At 53.8% G+C, this 15,068-nt stretch overlaps 5 protein-coding genes across 5 annotated transcripts; 3 read left to right on the top strand and 2 right to left on the bottom strand.

The window, feature by feature from the left end:
* Nucleotides 1–213: 213 nt before the first annotated feature.
* On the top strand, nucleotides 214–2,233 carry ColSpa_03089 (siderophore iron transporter mirB; the record flags this gene model as incomplete). Its single annotated transcript, XM_049269301.1, has 2 exons — nucleotides 214–1,366; nucleotides 1,437–2,233. The coding sequence occupies 2 exons, from the start codon at nucleotides 214–216 to the stop codon at nucleotides 2,231–2,233; spliced, it is 1,950 nt and encodes a 649-aa protein (XP_049125258.1).
* Nucleotides 2,234–3,309: 1,076 nt separating this feature from the next.
* On the top strand, nucleotides 3,310–6,231 carry ColSpa_03088 (uncharacterized protein; the record flags this gene model as incomplete). Its single annotated transcript, XM_049269300.1, has 6 exons — nucleotides 3,310–3,946; nucleotides 4,001–4,307; nucleotides 4,373–4,919; nucleotides 4,985–5,324; nucleotides 5,521–6,026; nucleotides 6,085–6,231. 6 exons carry the CDS (start codon nucleotides 3,310–3,312, stop codon nucleotides 6,229–6,231), a joined length of 2,484 nt encoding a protein of 827 aa, XP_049125257.1.
* A 2,412-nt stretch (nucleotides 6,232–8,643) lies between these two features.
* ColSpa_03087 (uncharacterized protein) lies at nucleotides 8,644–8,922 on the top strand (the record flags this gene model as incomplete). Its single annotated transcript, XM_049269299.1, has 1 exon — nucleotides 8,644–8,922. One exon carries the CDS (start codon nucleotides 8,644–8,646, stop codon nucleotides 8,920–8,922), a length of 279 nt encoding a protein of 92 aa, XP_049125256.1.
* Nucleotides 8,923–10,147: 1,225 nt separating this feature from the next.
* Nucleotides 10,148–11,393, bottom strand: ColSpa_03086 (putative Nudix hydrolase; the record flags this gene model as incomplete). Its single annotated transcript, XM_049269298.1, has 3 exons — nucleotides 10,148–10,815; nucleotides 10,895–11,253; nucleotides 11,317–11,393. The coding sequence occupies 3 exons, from the start codon at nucleotides 11,391–11,393 to the stop codon at nucleotides 10,148–10,150; spliced, it is 1,104 nt and encodes a 367-aa protein (XP_049125255.1).
* Nucleotides 11,394–12,017: 624 nt separating this feature from the next.
* On the bottom strand, nucleotides 12,018–14,765 carry ColSpa_03085 (subtilisin Carlsberg; the record flags this gene model as incomplete). The annotated part of the gene is made up of 1 exon (XM_049269297.1): nucleotides 12,018–14,765. The coding sequence occupies one exon, from the start codon at nucleotides 14,763–14,765 to the stop codon at nucleotides 12,018–12,020; it is 2,748 nt and encodes a 915-aa protein (XP_049125254.1).
* Between the last annotated feature and the right edge of the window lie 303 nt (nucleotides 14,766–15,068).

The raw sequence follows: 15,068 nt of genomic DNA, 5'->3' as shown, positions 1-15,068 counted from the left end.
GTGGCAACAAATTTTACACTCCGAGTGGGAATCCTGTGCCCAGTGACACGGCCAGCTTGGGAAGCTAATTGCATCCAAGACACCCGATGGATCTTATGCCACTTATTGAAAACCTACATATAACTCATGCGTTCCCTAAAGTAATGCTTGCTACTCAACGCCTACGCAAGCGTATCTAATCACTATTCCCGCCAGCGGTCGTCTTTCTTCGTCATGAGCGGTGGCAAAGAGTCGGGCGTCTTTTCAGACAACGTCCACGTTCCAAAGGACGGCACCATCTCCCCTTCCACGGACCGGGAGGAGGTCCAGATCTCCTCAGTGGGCGAAGTCCTCCAGTCTCAGGGCGTTACCCGCATGGAAGCGGTTTACCGTGAGGCCAAGCAAAGCCGTCTCTCCTTCTACCTCGTCGGGCTCTCCGTCTTGGTTTGCGCTTGGGCCTACTCTCTCGACAGCTCAACGACGTCGTACTACAGCATCGACGCCTCTTCATACTACAAGCAGCACTCGTCCGTTTTGTCGACGCTCTCGATCGCGACCAGTATCATCTCGGCAGTTTCGAAACCCTTCATCGCGAAGATCTCTGACATTACTTCTCGGCCGTACACCTACATCGTCACCCTCCTATTCTACGTGATCGGATATATCATCGCGGCCTCGAGCACATCCATCTCGGCGTACGTCATCGGTGAGGTGTTCGTCGCCATTGGCTCTTCAGGGCTCGACCTCACCAACGACATCATCGTCGCTGACCTGACGCCCCTTGAATGGCGTGGTTTTGTCAGCTCGATGCTGTCTACCCCGTTCATCATCAACACATGGTTTGCCGGCAAGATTGTTGATGCCATGCAGGCAAAGAACCAATGGCGATGGGGTTACGGCATGTTTGCAATCATCATGCCTGCTGCTCTCGGTCCCGCGATCGCGACCTTGCTGTACCTCGACAGGAAGGCGAAGAAGGATGGCATCGTGAACCTCGCCTCTTCGAACGAGGCTCGTCGCGCCGCCAGGGAGCTGGCCGAGGAAAAGGGCTACGAGGGACCTCGTGGTTCTATCGTGGCTCCTGCCACGGAGCCTTCGAGCACCTGGACCCAGAGTATCAAACGCAACTTGATCGAGATTGATGCTTTCGGGCTTGTTCTTTTAGGATTCGGTTGGAGTTTGTTGCTTTTGCCATTCAGCCTCAAGACTTACGCTGAGCACGGCTGGCGAAACCAGTCTCTTATTGCCATGATGGTCGTGGGAGGAATTCTGCTTATTGCGTATGTCGTCTATGAGATCAAGTGGGCGAAGGTGCCCAGCGCGCCTCGCAGACTTGTCATGAACAAGACGTTTCTGATGGCCATTGTTATTGATTCTTTCTACATGCGTAAGTCTTTGGCTTTTTAAGTTATACTCGCATCAAGCATTTCCATTCAATGCTAACACACACAACCCAGTCGCCGGTAACATGCGCGGTCTGTACTGGTCATCCTACGTGTACATCGCCAAGCCCTGGTCCTCGCAAGACTGGGTGTACTACAACAACACGTTGACCCTCGCCCTTTGCGTCTTTGGTCTCGTCGCAGGTCTCTTACAGCGGTGGACGCATCGCTACAAGATGCTTCAGATCGTCGGACTCTGCATAAAGATCATTGGTATGGGCATTATGATCGACGGTCCCCGAGCCACGATCTCGACCGCACCCATGGTACTCTCACTCGTCATGATCGGCTGTGGTGGTGCCTTCTCAGTCGTCGGCTCTCGTGTTGCCTCCCAGGCTTCCGTTCCTCACCAGGACGTCGCCTTGGCCATTGCCCTGCTTTCCCTTTGGTCCAAGATTGGTAGCTCTGTTGGCAGTGCCATCGTCGCCGTCATCTGGGCTGAAAAGATGCCTACGCTCCTGCGCCAGTACCTACCTGCCACGGCCACTGACAAGGACGTCAAGAGTCTCTTCAACAGCGTCAAGACAATCCGCACAAAGTACGCCTTCGACGACCCCATGCGACAAGGTGCTATCGAGGCGTACCGCCGCACTCTGTATTACTGTCTTGTGCCAGCGCTGGCCTTGGCCTTTATCCCTCTCATTGCGGCTCTCTTTCAAACCAACTTTTACCTCGGCAAGCAGCATAACGCTGTCACGAATGTTGGAAACGATGGACAAGTGTTGAAGGAGGAGGACCGCAATCCAGAGCCTCTGCCCCCACCGAAGAACAAGAAGGAAGCCCTCCTGAGATTCTGGGCCGGAAAAAGGTAAAGTCAGATCATTCAAATTTGGCCGCCGCAGATGTACATATGTTTCATACGCCCGAACAACAGATAGAGACTCTTCTAAACAGTGTAGAACTAAGGGCGGGCGGCTAGCATCTTGTACACAGCCTCTGAAACAGCTACACAGATCTAACAGAAACTGGGCTCACTTGCGTGCGTCGTGCTTTCTCGAATATTATTAGGGTAACTATTATGGTACTTTTGCGACCCTAAGTTCCAATAATCGTTAGCCATCTGCACAGCCACGACCTATTATCTAGTTGCATTCATATATCATATTTAGCTAGCCTCACTGGCCGGTGGGATGTCTTGGGACTTGATAAGGCATGCCAAGCTTCTGAGTGGCTACGTCTAAGCACTTAAGCGAATTGGGGCTAGACGGAAATGTCAGACGGGCAAACCAATGCCCATGCGGCGACTCAAGGACTCAGAGTAGTAGTTGTCGCGCTTTATGAACACTTCTTGAACGACAATCAACCCCTTCCCCAGGTACTTCGAACCCCGCTAGTCTGGGACAGGGTCGGGTCTGAGTGAACAAGATGGATCCTCGGTAACCATCCGTGTGCCCACCCACCACTGACCCGATTGGAGACTAGGCTCTGGCGATAGTGGAGGGGCGCCTTCGCCCGACTAGATCGTCTTGTGCGGCCGTAGAAGGTTTGAAGGCGCTCTGGGCGACGAACCCCAGGTCTTGCTCTCACTACTGCGCCGCTGCCCTGCATACCAAACAACCCCTTTCATTGTCTTGCCCATCAGTTAGCCTAACCGCCCTGGAGACTTGCAGCTGGTCTGATGATTACCTCGTCCGACGAGAAGAGCGTGACGTGTCCGGAAGCCTTGAGTGCCCATTGAAAGCCTTGCTGATTCCAGAGGGCTTCTTTTAAAAGTCGCAGACTCGACTCCGTACGCTTCTCTTTTTCAGATCGTTGGACTCTGCAACTCTGGACACCGTTGGTTCATCATCCCCTGCGCCTCACGACTCTCTCTACCCCGCATTCCCCAACGTCGGGCGTTTGCCTCCGACACCATCCAATTTATTGCTGTCAGCGCCGAATAATCACGATGCCCTCTTTTTTCAAGAAGTCGAAGGCGAAAGAGAAGGAGGCGGAGGCGGAGAGGGCAAAGACAGAGCGTCCGGCCACGCCTCCGCCAACATACGACGCCGCGCAGGAAGACCCCCCACCATTCGAAGATCAGCCACCGCCATTTGAAGCCAACGGCGGCCCCAACAGGAATAGACCAAACACTGAAGCTGATGTCGCGAACATCACGGCTGCGTTCAGCTCTCTCAGACTAGGTACCCAGAGGGACCCGGATGTAGACTCCTGCCTCGCTCATCTAAAGCTCCTGTACGCCATCCAGACGCTGAAGGAGGATGTGGGCTACACCGATGGGCTTTGGGATTTGTGGGATGTTCGTGCGGGACCACCTCCCGATACCGATACTAAGGAGGAGGGTGGTTCGAGCAAGGATGAAGCTGACCGGACGAAGAAGGTTTTGGCAATCATTCGTGAGAAGCGGTGGGCCGTATACCTGGCGCGGGCTGTAGACCGTTATGAGAGTTGGTGGAAGACTCTCTCGGAAGGGCGTCTACGCGAGGCGGAAATGGGCAACGTCGACAAGTTCTCTGCAAAGTATGCGACATTCCCCGAGGGGTCTGAAGACTACCCGTGGACCGTTGATACTCTGCCCCCTTTGGGTAAGTGGCACAATGTGAGTAGCAAGGGCGCATTACAGAAGCTGACGATAATAGACGTTCTCATGATTTGGCACTCGCACATGCTCAACCCAAGAGCTTTCCTCGAGGACACCATGCGCTGGGGTCTCCGAAAATTCTGGACAACGGGTATGCCTTGGGCCCAAGTCAATCAGGCAATCGACTCCAAATTCAATTACAAGGTCCCTGACCAGGCCAAATCCAACTGGGAGACGGCGACAGGAAGATCCTGGGACAACCTTGAGGAGCCAATGGTGAAAGTCCTTGGCTGCCCCGCATGCAAGCGAACTATGGAGGTCCCTTGGACCACGTGTGGCTTGCCAGAGATGTATAAGGGTGAATCGTAAGTATTATTCGTGGCTAAAATGTCCTCCATGGATCGTCTTACTGACATGAATATGGGGATAGACGACCGGGTCTGGTCGGAAATGGGTATGGAGATGGGGATTTCTCCCAGCCATGTACACCTGGCTGCGACAGCGTTATCACCCAGCGCCTCCTTTCTGTGGCGAAGATTATCAGTGACGCAGAAGGCTATCTCAACGAAGGCGTCACCATCCCCAGCACTGTCCTCGACCCACAGACCGGCATGCCAGCCGTCAACGATGAACAGCTTTTGGAAGTGACCTTTCCGAACCGGCTCGTAGGCTACGGGATCTCCGAGCAGCTATTCAATCTCATCCGTCCAGGCCAGCAAAGGAATTGTACGATGAAGAACGTCCGAGACCTGATTTCCAAAGCTTTGGCAAATGACGAGTCATATGCCAGAATCCAGAAGGATAAATTTGCCAAGGTTGGAGTGAAAGAGACTGCACAAAGTAGGATATTGACACGGACGGAGAAGTTCCAAAGCTCCAAGATGATGGCGAGATACTGGGAGAATCATTCCATATTTGCTCTGGATCTTGTAGCTGCAACTATGCGCCAGGGAGTATTCGTTGGCAAGATGTATTCGGTGAGCTTCTTATTACACCATGTCCTGGGCAGCAGGAACTTCCAACTGACAAGACTCTCGCACAGATCGACTGGCTCCACAGTCCGAATGCACGAGGCACCATGGATCGTTTGGTTCAAAAGTACCACCGCTTCATGCTTATCATGACCGAGAACCCCCTCACGATGTGTGTCCCGACCCTGGACGTCGATCTTGCGTGGCATACCCACCAGCTGGCGCCGAGAGCGTACTACAAGTTCTCCACTTACAACAGCGCGACCAACGGCACAAAGAAGGCTAAGTTCATCGACCACAACGACAAGGTTGACGAGGACCAGCTTTCCACCTCGTTTGACTGGACGGGCAAGATTTACCTCGAGAAATTTGGCGAGGTCTACTCTGAGTGTACCTGCTGGTACTGCGAAGGTCTGTTTCGTTATTCACACTCAGCAAGTCTGAACTGAACCCATGCATCACTGACGCCTTGTAATAGCTACTCGTGTCAATTCTACAATGAACAGTACAGCCGTTTTCGGAAGAACCAAAGCACAGAAAGGTATGGATAAGAAAACTCCCACATGTATCATGTTTTCGATGTCCGTCTGTTGACGCTGTTCTTCAGCCATCGACAACTTCAATTCTTCAGTGGCGGCCGCCTGTGATTCCTCGTCCTCCGCCCATGTCTCCGCGCACAACTCTTGCCATGCGGACGTATCGTCGCCTCTCAACAGGGCTCGCTCCTTTCAAAGGTCCATCTGGGCCTCTCGCCTTGACGACGGCTACGAGCGTGCTGTCAAACGGGCCGCGAAGCGAGGCAAGAAACTTCCACCCAAGGAGGAGTTCTATAACCACTGGGGCAAGACTTACTTCCAGTACGCCCCGATCTCCGCCCCTGCGTACCTGACGACGGACATGTACGTAGCTGGAGACCCTGGAATTCTCAACGGGTCGTGGGCCGACTGCGCTCAGGGGCTGTGGGGTCCGAACGACATTGCTGCTGGTGGGTGCGGCGGTCCTGGAGGGTGTACCAACTCGGCCGTGAGTCTAAGGCCTCCTTGGATTTCTCTGGATTCTTTGACTAATCTTCCGAATAGGGAATATGGTCTGGCCCTTCTCGGGGAATGGGTGGTAAGTGTGATCCTGCTCCAATTTTCTCGGTACGAGTCCTAACAAAGGCGTTATGTAGACTGTTCCACTGGGATGGCTGCAGCAGGCTTCGGAGGCTACGCAGGAGGTGGAGGCTGTGGAGGAGGTGGAGGAGGCTGCGGCGGTGGCGGTGGCGGCTAGTGAAAGGCTATATAAGACGTTCGTTTCTATGACCCATGCCGATTGATTTTCGCTGTCATGGTACGTTGGTGGTGTTTCTCAAGACATTGTGACTCATCCCGTTGCATCCCTGTTTTCCAGCTAGAGGCGATCAATCCAGATATCAGACAGAGACTTTGTGCTATCATAATACAGTATTAATTGGAAACAGAAAGAGAAATATTCTTGATAGACCCAGGGAAGTTCCCAAGATACTATCAGGCTCTTGGCGTCGAAACCGTGTCTGAGACACCCTGATCACCGAAAACTTTTGGGCCAGAATACAACAAGCATATTTGCACTTTAGAAAAGGTCTTCTCCCTCTCTCACATGAGACAGTGGTTAGGGTGGTTCTTGGCGCAGCTACCAGAAATGGAACAGTGAAGCTTGATATCTGTTGAGACATATCACCCAGGGGAATAACCTCAAGCCAACAGCTTATCCGCTCTTTTCAATCATTTTTTTCCATCTTTTACCAATGGCGATCACGTTCAATGCGTTTGAAACACTCGCAAAGGCCATCTCCGCGTTGTCACAAGGTCAGAGAGTCCAACGATGATAGTGATATTGATGATTGCATCTGTAAGGAACGAATTATCCGTCTGCACAGAAGCAGAGGCACAGCGATGAGCCGATATTCGGCCTCCTTCCTATTACACCTCTCGGGTTGGTAAGGCATCAATACCATAAACATCATGAACCATACAAAGAATGAAACAACCAGAATTCTCTAGAACAGGGTATCAGGCAAATCCATGTTACTCTTCGCTTTGCTCTGACTCTCCTCCAAGGAAGTCAGTCATAAGTTCTCGTCTCGCGTACCCAGACGCTGCATTCACTCCACCGTCATCGGACTAGGTGGAATTTGTACTATTTGAACCATTCGCAGCGGCAGTCAACCTGTCAGGCACGTTGGTCGTATCATTGATGAAGATCTCAAGTGTTGTGGTTGTGCTGGATCTGTGATATATCTCAATGAGCATATGATTACGGATTTGAGGGCCAATGTTTCATGTTCAGTCTACTCACTCAGACATCGTGGGTGGTGTTGATAAGACGAAATTTGTGTGTTTAGGCTCAAGGCGCCTGGCCTTCGTTTGTATTTGCGGAGTATAAGAGGGGTTTGTGTGTTTGCTGGGGTATCTGGAAGAAGACCAGCTTCGGATGGTTTGGAGAAGTGACACTGTGTTTCTTCAAAGGAATCTCGGGGGTATTTATGCTTTTGTTGTCCTAATCATAGCTCGGAGAGCAACGCGGACTTCTTGTGTCTTTTGCATCTAACTCGCCATTGATACCACATGTCATGCATGAGAAATTTAACGGGTCAACTCTGAATACATCTGATGCGTGGGGTCACCTGCTCCTCAACCGGGCAATGTGGGATGTCTAATCCTCGCTGCATTTAGACGCCCATCCCCCTCCCCCACGACCGGAATGAAGGCTAGTAGCGCCGACGCCATTTCTACAACCAAACCGAATCTACCGAGCTCAACCACTTTTTGCCAGGGTGGGATCGATCAGCTAGCCAAGTAACAATATCCGAGCAGCATTATTGAGGCTCTATGGCTATCTCTAACCTGTCAAGCGTCTTCCTTGCTTTCATCACCCCGCCATCATCTGGATCATAGTTGGTCATTCAAGACCTCCTTCCCCTCCCGTCGCTTAACGGATGCCACAAGAGACGCCATGGGACGGCACGATGACGGGACAGCGGTACCGACGCGGGTACGGGAACGATCGGTTTAGTATACCAGGCTTCTTAACGACAACGACTCATGGCTAGGCTCTGATATCCTTTCACTGCAATTTTGGGTCCCATATTGCCCCCTCCCTCGGATCATGGTCGCGTTCCCATTCCCTTACCTTTCCCATCTCACCCATGCATCTTCTCTCTTCATCTGGCACATATTCCGGCGCGTATCTTGATTGAGAAGTGACCCACATCTGGATTTGGGTACATCGATTTCGTGCCTCCACTTCCATGCAACTTCTTGCAGCTGTAGCTACTTCCAACCGTTTTCAAACCAGCCAATCATTGGCCACCATTACTTGGATTCGGGAACAATTTCCGTTGCGGTGGATGTACTTCCTGCGACTTATTTCCTTCTATAGTTGCCGGTGGCAGAGATGGATGGCATGCTGGGGTCTCTGGCCTGCGATACACGTCGCCGTGGATTAGCCCTATAGGGAAGTTGGAATGGATCCCCTGTCAAAGGGTCTGGACGAAAGAGTAGCGACAGTAGTGTATGCAAGAGAGACAAGGAGGGGTAAAGCCCCGGGCATGCGAGGGCATCGAGGGTTTCGTCATCCATGGTGAATGGCGGCGGATCTGCAGAAAACTGATTATCCCCGGCATCCAGCTTCAGATAGCTTTACCTGTAGTGCTCTGATGAGTTTTAGTATCTTTCTACTTGCCGCCTTGAGGACATCAATAGATGCGATGAAGCAGTCTGGTATCACCACCGAGTTCCACCGAGTCCGTGACGCTCTACTGGTGCAAGATATCGCGGACAAGAGGCCGATGATGGACGTCCACTCAACGTACCATGTCGACTTAGAGTCAGATGAGGTTCTTGAGCAAATCAACATAGGAAGCGCCGTCCTCTGCCGCGCGCGAAACGTCATGATCGTTCGATCTTCGCCCACGAGACCGACGACCCGAAGCCAGCCGGGACACCAAATTTATCCCGATGCCACGTATGAGCCTGTATACGTGTGAAAAGGAGGGGCAAGGTGGAAAGCCACAAATACAATGGCCACGGATTGATGGCCACGAAGGTAACGACGAACGGGAAATGCAGACGACGGGGATCAGGGATGGAACGGAGCATGAAGGTTACGGACGTGAGAGCATCGGGCACTCCGTGGCAGAGCCTCATTGTGCGCGTGCAAGACCAGTCAAAAACCAGATAGAGAGCGAGATCATCGTTGACGTATCAGCGCTGCATCCCAGCACGTGGGGGAGTGGTGATGAGATTGGGCCAACACTGGAGAAACATAAAATTGGCATCCATCAACACCGTTTAAACTCTCCATCGCAAATTCATGGACCGTGTATTCGCGCTACGCAGCATTCGCCCCGGTCTAGTGGACCAACCATGAACGGTGAGAGACATGGATTCGCCCGCATAACCACTTGATATCAGATCATATATTATATCTCAGACCAATGAATCTATCAGCCGTGCCGTTGAAACTGGGGGGGGGGGTTGGTGACAGGAGGGAAGGTGGTGGGCCACACAACAACTCCTTGTGGCCAAGAGGAGGGGGGAGGGGTTGATAGAGTGCCAACGAGAAGGCCACCCTCATGCGGTCATACGCCGAGGACGCTCCGCATCGGTTAGAGTGGAAGCAACGCTGGTCCAACGGCGTCCTTCCAAGCTTCATCTGCATCTCTCATGGTGTGGGGTTGGACGTATTGCCTCGGAACTAGTCCTCTTCCAGAGACTTGCGGCTCTGCTACTCTGGTGGCTCCGTTAAGCCGCCGCCGTTCAGGGAGGGACGCACCCCCCGACCCATCCTCAATCTTTGAGCTACGACTGCTGTGTAGTTCCAGTGAGTTGGATTTAGGGGGAAAGGGGAGGGGGGAGGGTGTGGTTTGGCTCTCGACTTAGCAGATTGCTGCACGCGACGCTGCTGCGCCTTCCTTCCTGTTTCTGCAACGGAGTGTTTCTTTTAGGGATTTCCCATGCTCGACATTCATCAGATCTCATCTGTTCATCGTGCAGTTCATTTTGACTGTTGTTGTGGCGAGAGAAAAGTGCAAAAGTTTGACCAGAGTGTTGGGTGAAGAATGAGGTGACGATCGGGTGCAGCACCCAGAGTTGTTGTCTCCAAGTCTTCATCGTCAGAGCACGATCGTACGAGGCTTCCATCTCCCAGGGTTTCAGATTTGATCATGTTTTTGCTGACCGTTCAAGTCTAGTCTCTAGGACCGAACAGATTCAGAGCTTATGCTCCGCCTCCCTCGCCCTCTTCGCCTCCTTCTCCTCTCTCAACACCTCCTCGCGCCCCCTTACTTCGACCTTGCGCGGCCCGTCCCTCGTAAACTTGACCAACACAACCCTTTCCCAGTCGCCGCCACGGCCGGAGCCCTTGAGCTCCGGGCCCGGCTTATCGAGCCCGAGTACGATGCGATTGTCCGCCTCGCGGATGAACAAGTTGTGCGGGCTCATGACCTTGTCCGCCCATGGGATCTCCGACGATGGGTGGCTCCGCGCCGCCTCCGACCCAGTCGCCGTGGGCACGCTCCTGAGAAACTCCAACAGGCCTTTTCGCTGCGACACAAAGTACGCGTCCCCGTGGCCCTTGCCAGGCGCCGGCGACGGCGCGGCGGCTTTGCAGAATTGCGAGACGAGGTGCAGGAGATAATACTGCGGCGGGAAGAGGATGATCTCGCCCTTGTCGGCGCGGTAGAGCCACGTCGAGGCGTCATCGAACTTGGCGGCCGTGTGCTCGACGCCGCCGTCCGGGGTCGGCACGATGATCTCGTTCTCCATGGCCGAGGCGCCTGTGGACGCCGAGGATGGGAGCATGTAAATGTACATCTGCGTCGTGAAGCGCTTGGGGACGTTGGTGGGCGTCACCCATCTTGTGAAGGGGATCAGACGTCCTGTAGTGAGTGTGAGCGATACGGGCGTCTGCTTTGTGGTGATGCGGCTGATGCAAGCGATGAACACTGTGCTACATACCGGTGTCCGGGACGCCGCCTAGGCTGTCCACCCAGTCGCTGAAGCGCACCTTTCCCCCGTGAATTTGCTTGCGAGCCCTATCTCTGACCGCAGAGGAGACATTGATAAGCGTAGACCTGTCGTCTGAGTCCTTCTTTGTCGCAAGGAGAATGCCGGTCTCCTCAAAACACTCACGGATGGCTCCCAGCCGGTAGGCATAGCCATCCTCGTGCCGCTCGCGCGCATCGTTTGGAGGGATCTTTCCGTCGTGGAAAGCGTCTAGGTTACCACCCGGAAACACATGCGCCGACGCAAAGGAAGTCGATGTCTTCACCCGATGCAACAGGAGAACCTGGTTCGTTGGTGAGAGCAGCAGGATACTATGTTCAGGTGAGCTCAGAACGCGTGACACGACACCTCAGCCATGTCATGGGCGGGCTTACCTGGAGCTGGGCCGAGGCTCCATGATCTCCTTTTCGCGCTTCGGCGGTGATGAAGACGACGAACGTTGCTGTGACATGATGGTGATCGGTGCGTCCGCGTATCGTCGAGCCGTGGTTGTGTTTGTTCCTGAGGTGCTTAAAAGAGGCGTTGCTTTCAGTGACGTGTTTGAGCTTAGACCCTTTAGACCCCTGCTCGAGATTCGCGTCACAATTGAGCTCGAGTCTGGGTGACGAGTGAGCCGTGATGAGTGTATAAACGATGTGCCTGGTATACGGAGGCTACGAGGATGAAATGGTAAAGTCATCAGGACCTTGTGGTAGCAGCCGCTTTAGCTCATGTCGAGAGGTGTCTGGGACAAAATGATCGAACCGGCGGGGGGCGTTGGCGTTTTGCCGAGGTTCGGTACGCGCCCTGCGACCGCGCGCCAGCCAAATCGTATCACCCAAATGCACAATGCACTAGCAGCATCAAAGTCATCGCATGCATAGTCTTGAGTGAGTTGTCCGTCACAAATTGCTTGCTGCCATCACTGCGAGAGAGGAAAAGTGATGTCTTCTTGTAGGTGATATCTGTTTTAATGGATGTGTTCCAACGTGTGTAAAACTGATCTCACTCAGCGCAATGCATCCTCGAGCAAAGCCTGCAAGCCAGGCACAGCGCCTAAATATTTTTTGGGTATCATTACTGCATAGACTCCGAATCAATATCTCTTCCGCTCCTTTCCTCTCAAGCTCTCGCGCCATAAACAGCACACGCTCTTGGATTCGCACCATTGCTTCACTTCATTCGGCGACACCTCGCCGTCGAAGCCAACCTTAGAGAGCTGGCCCGTGTTCAGCCAAGTGGCGAGGTCTTCTAGCACGATCGGATCATACATCAACATCATCTCATGGAAGGACGGCTTCTTGGGGTCTGTCGTCGGCGGCGCCGAAGTCACCGCTTCGGTGATTTGCGCAAATAGCACTGCCGACTGGCTGGTTGGCGATGCAGCAAGTGACATTTCCGTATCATCGCCGATGGAGACCGAGACGTCTTCGGGGGGTGGTGAAAACATTGGCTCGGGTGAGGAGCATGCCGACGGCGACGGTGAAAGCGACCCTTCAGATGCCGAGTCTGGGATTTCAATGATGACCGACACCTTGGCCTTCTTTGGACGTGGAGAAGCAGCCGGTGAGGCCACTTTGGGAACCGCTTGTGCCGCAGTGCTTGCTTTGGCCTTGCCCTTCTTGGCCGCCGCTGACGTCGAAGTGGTAGTATTCGAGGGCTCTGTGGTCTTCTTTGAGCGCCCGCGACCCCGTTTGGGCGACGGCGGGGGAGGTTGCGCTGATGGTGGCGGCTCACTGGAAGGCATCTCGATCTCGCTGTTTTTCCTGGGACGACCTCGCGGCCGCTTGGGTGATGTGTTCACTGCGGGTTTCTTTGGAGCAGCGGCTTGCGCCCGAGAGGTCGTCGAGATCGGGTGGTTTGTGGGAAGCGAAGCAAGGGCCGTCCTCTGCTTACTCGTCCAACACTGATCCAGCAGGGCGAGCATGGCCTGTCGTCGCTTGACCGGCTTGAATCCGTAAGAGGCGATCTCCCTGGCAAGCTGGTTATCGGTGTAGAGGTCATAATTCGGTTTTGGAATTTCTGGCACAGGCTTGTTTATTTGTATCGACTTGGAAACTTCGGCCTCTGATGCCGATGGCAATCGAGGAGGCGCCAGGTCAGGAGCTGCTTCGATATCTGGCACCGACCCAGACGAAACCAACACCGTTGAGGCAACTTCCGGTTCAGGATCGGCTTGCCGGGCAGCTGGAGAGACAGGCGGGGCCTCTTTTTGTTGCTTAGTCATGTCGCCGCCTGTATTATTGCCCAAGAGATCGTCTATATCCGGGAAGGAAGCATCAGAGGGTATGTGGACTGGTAGTGGCGCCGCTGGTTTCTGCTCAGTGGAAGCGTCGCCGACTGGACCCTTACCCAAGAGGTCTTCTATGTCTGGGAAAGACACGTCTGATGGAATATGGGCTGGCAGTGGTGCTGCTTGGTTCTGAACGCCTGCGTATCCGAACGGGTTGATACCGGCTGTTGCGCTTGGGACTACGTCAGGGGTATCAGCTAGATTGATGACTTCCAGATCTAAAAGCCGTCCATCCTCGTCCCTTGCACCGACATCCCAGAGCTTCTGCTTGGGTTCAGGTTCGATAGCATCGCTGTTGATTGGTGTCACAAATGGGTCTTCCTCCCTCAACGAGTTCGACGCCTGCAGCGCGGACTGGAGATCCCTCAGGAAAGTAGGAGAATGTTCTCGTGCCAGCTGGCTGGAAGTCCCGAAAACGTAGTCCTGATTTGCCGCTTGCCTCAAAGCCGCGGTCGGCGAGAGTAAAACAGGTTCTGGCGGAAGTACCTTCTTCGGCTTCTTCGCCCTTGACGCCCGCTTTTTCCCCTTCGGTTTCGCCGCTTCGTCCTCATTTGCAGCGCTTTCTTGTGGAATCGCTGGGACAGTCTCCTGTTCAACAGCGGCTGGGACCACGTAGGCCGCTGTGGCCAGCTCGGTGATTGTGCGCGGCTTCTTCCTGGGTGCTTTTGCCTTCGTGGCGCCCTTTGCTGGTGGTGCCATCTTTGACGAATCGCTGACGGGCACCGCCCCAATCAGCTTTCGCTTCTTGAAAGCTGGATTGTCGCTATCTGAAGTTTCAGCAGATGGCCTCTTTAGTGCGTCTTCATCCGGCCGGCCATATTTCTTCAGGAGATTCTCGAAAGTATCCTTCGATGCTGCACGACTCGAAATTTTCGCAGCCGAGGAGAGAAGTTCGATGGCTTGTGAAGACTTGGACCCAGCAGCCAGTCCGCTGTCAGCCGGCGGTGGCGTCCAGTCTACGCGACGTCTCAAAGCTGCCTCCAGCTCCAATGGCGCATCTTTTTTGGGTAGCACCGTAGTTTCTGCCTCTTCCCCAGTTTTGGCCTTTGCAAAGTGGTGACTCTTGACACCGCCCTTTTTCGTGGGTGCCTTGGCCTTTGTGGTTTTCGGTATTTTCTCAGGTATCTCGGTCGCGTTCTTGGGCTTCACGTACTTCTTCCATGGCGGGCTCCCTTCGACATCTCTCGTGGGATTTGGTGGCGGTTCGTTTGCCTTCTTCTCTAGGACTTTGACACCTCTCTTCCGCTTCGGCTTCGAAGTCAAGGTCGCAATTGATACAACAGTCACATCCTCCTCCTGCTGTGGCATCGGAGGTTCAATGGAACCCTTGGAGGGTGTCGTCAAGTCGATCGCAGACTGTTCCTGGCGGAGGAAGTTCGAGGCATTGGAGGAATGGTGGCTCGCTTGGCTGGGCATCGGCATGGCTATACTGCCGCGTCGAATCGGAGGGTTCTTGGGGAATTGGGACTTGAGTTGATCGAGGGATGGAAGGCCCGGCGAGGAGGAAAGGTTGCGGGCGTCATGACGGGTGCTTCGAAACGGAGACCCCATCGTGAATCTCGGCAAACCCGCTGCAATGCGCAGGGCGCATGATTTCGATACGATACGCAGCAGGATGAAATATTTTGCAAGCGCAACAACACAAACAAGTTTTAGCAAAGTCGAGACGGCATTGACAGTACCGATGCGGTGGCGGAGAGTGTCGAATTGGAGTCGGGTGGCGATAACGGTCCCGGTTGGTTTTCACGGAACGCCGAGTTCAACATCAACAAAGCACAAAACGCGGGAGAGCGACCGAGAGACGCGGCGGGGTGGGACCTGCCGTCCAGAAACATAGTGGGCCCATGCCTGCTT

This window comes from Colletotrichum spaethianum (assembly GCF_022836535.1).
Source record: "Colletotrichum spaethianum MAFF 239500 DNA, contig06, whole genome shotgun sequence".
Lineage (NCBI taxonomy): Eukaryota > Fungi > Ascomycota > Sordariomycetes > Glomerellales > Glomerellaceae > Colletotrichum > Colletotrichum spaethianum.
Note: the sequence above shows the minus strand (reverse complement) of the source record. Positions and strands in the feature narration are given on the sequence as shown.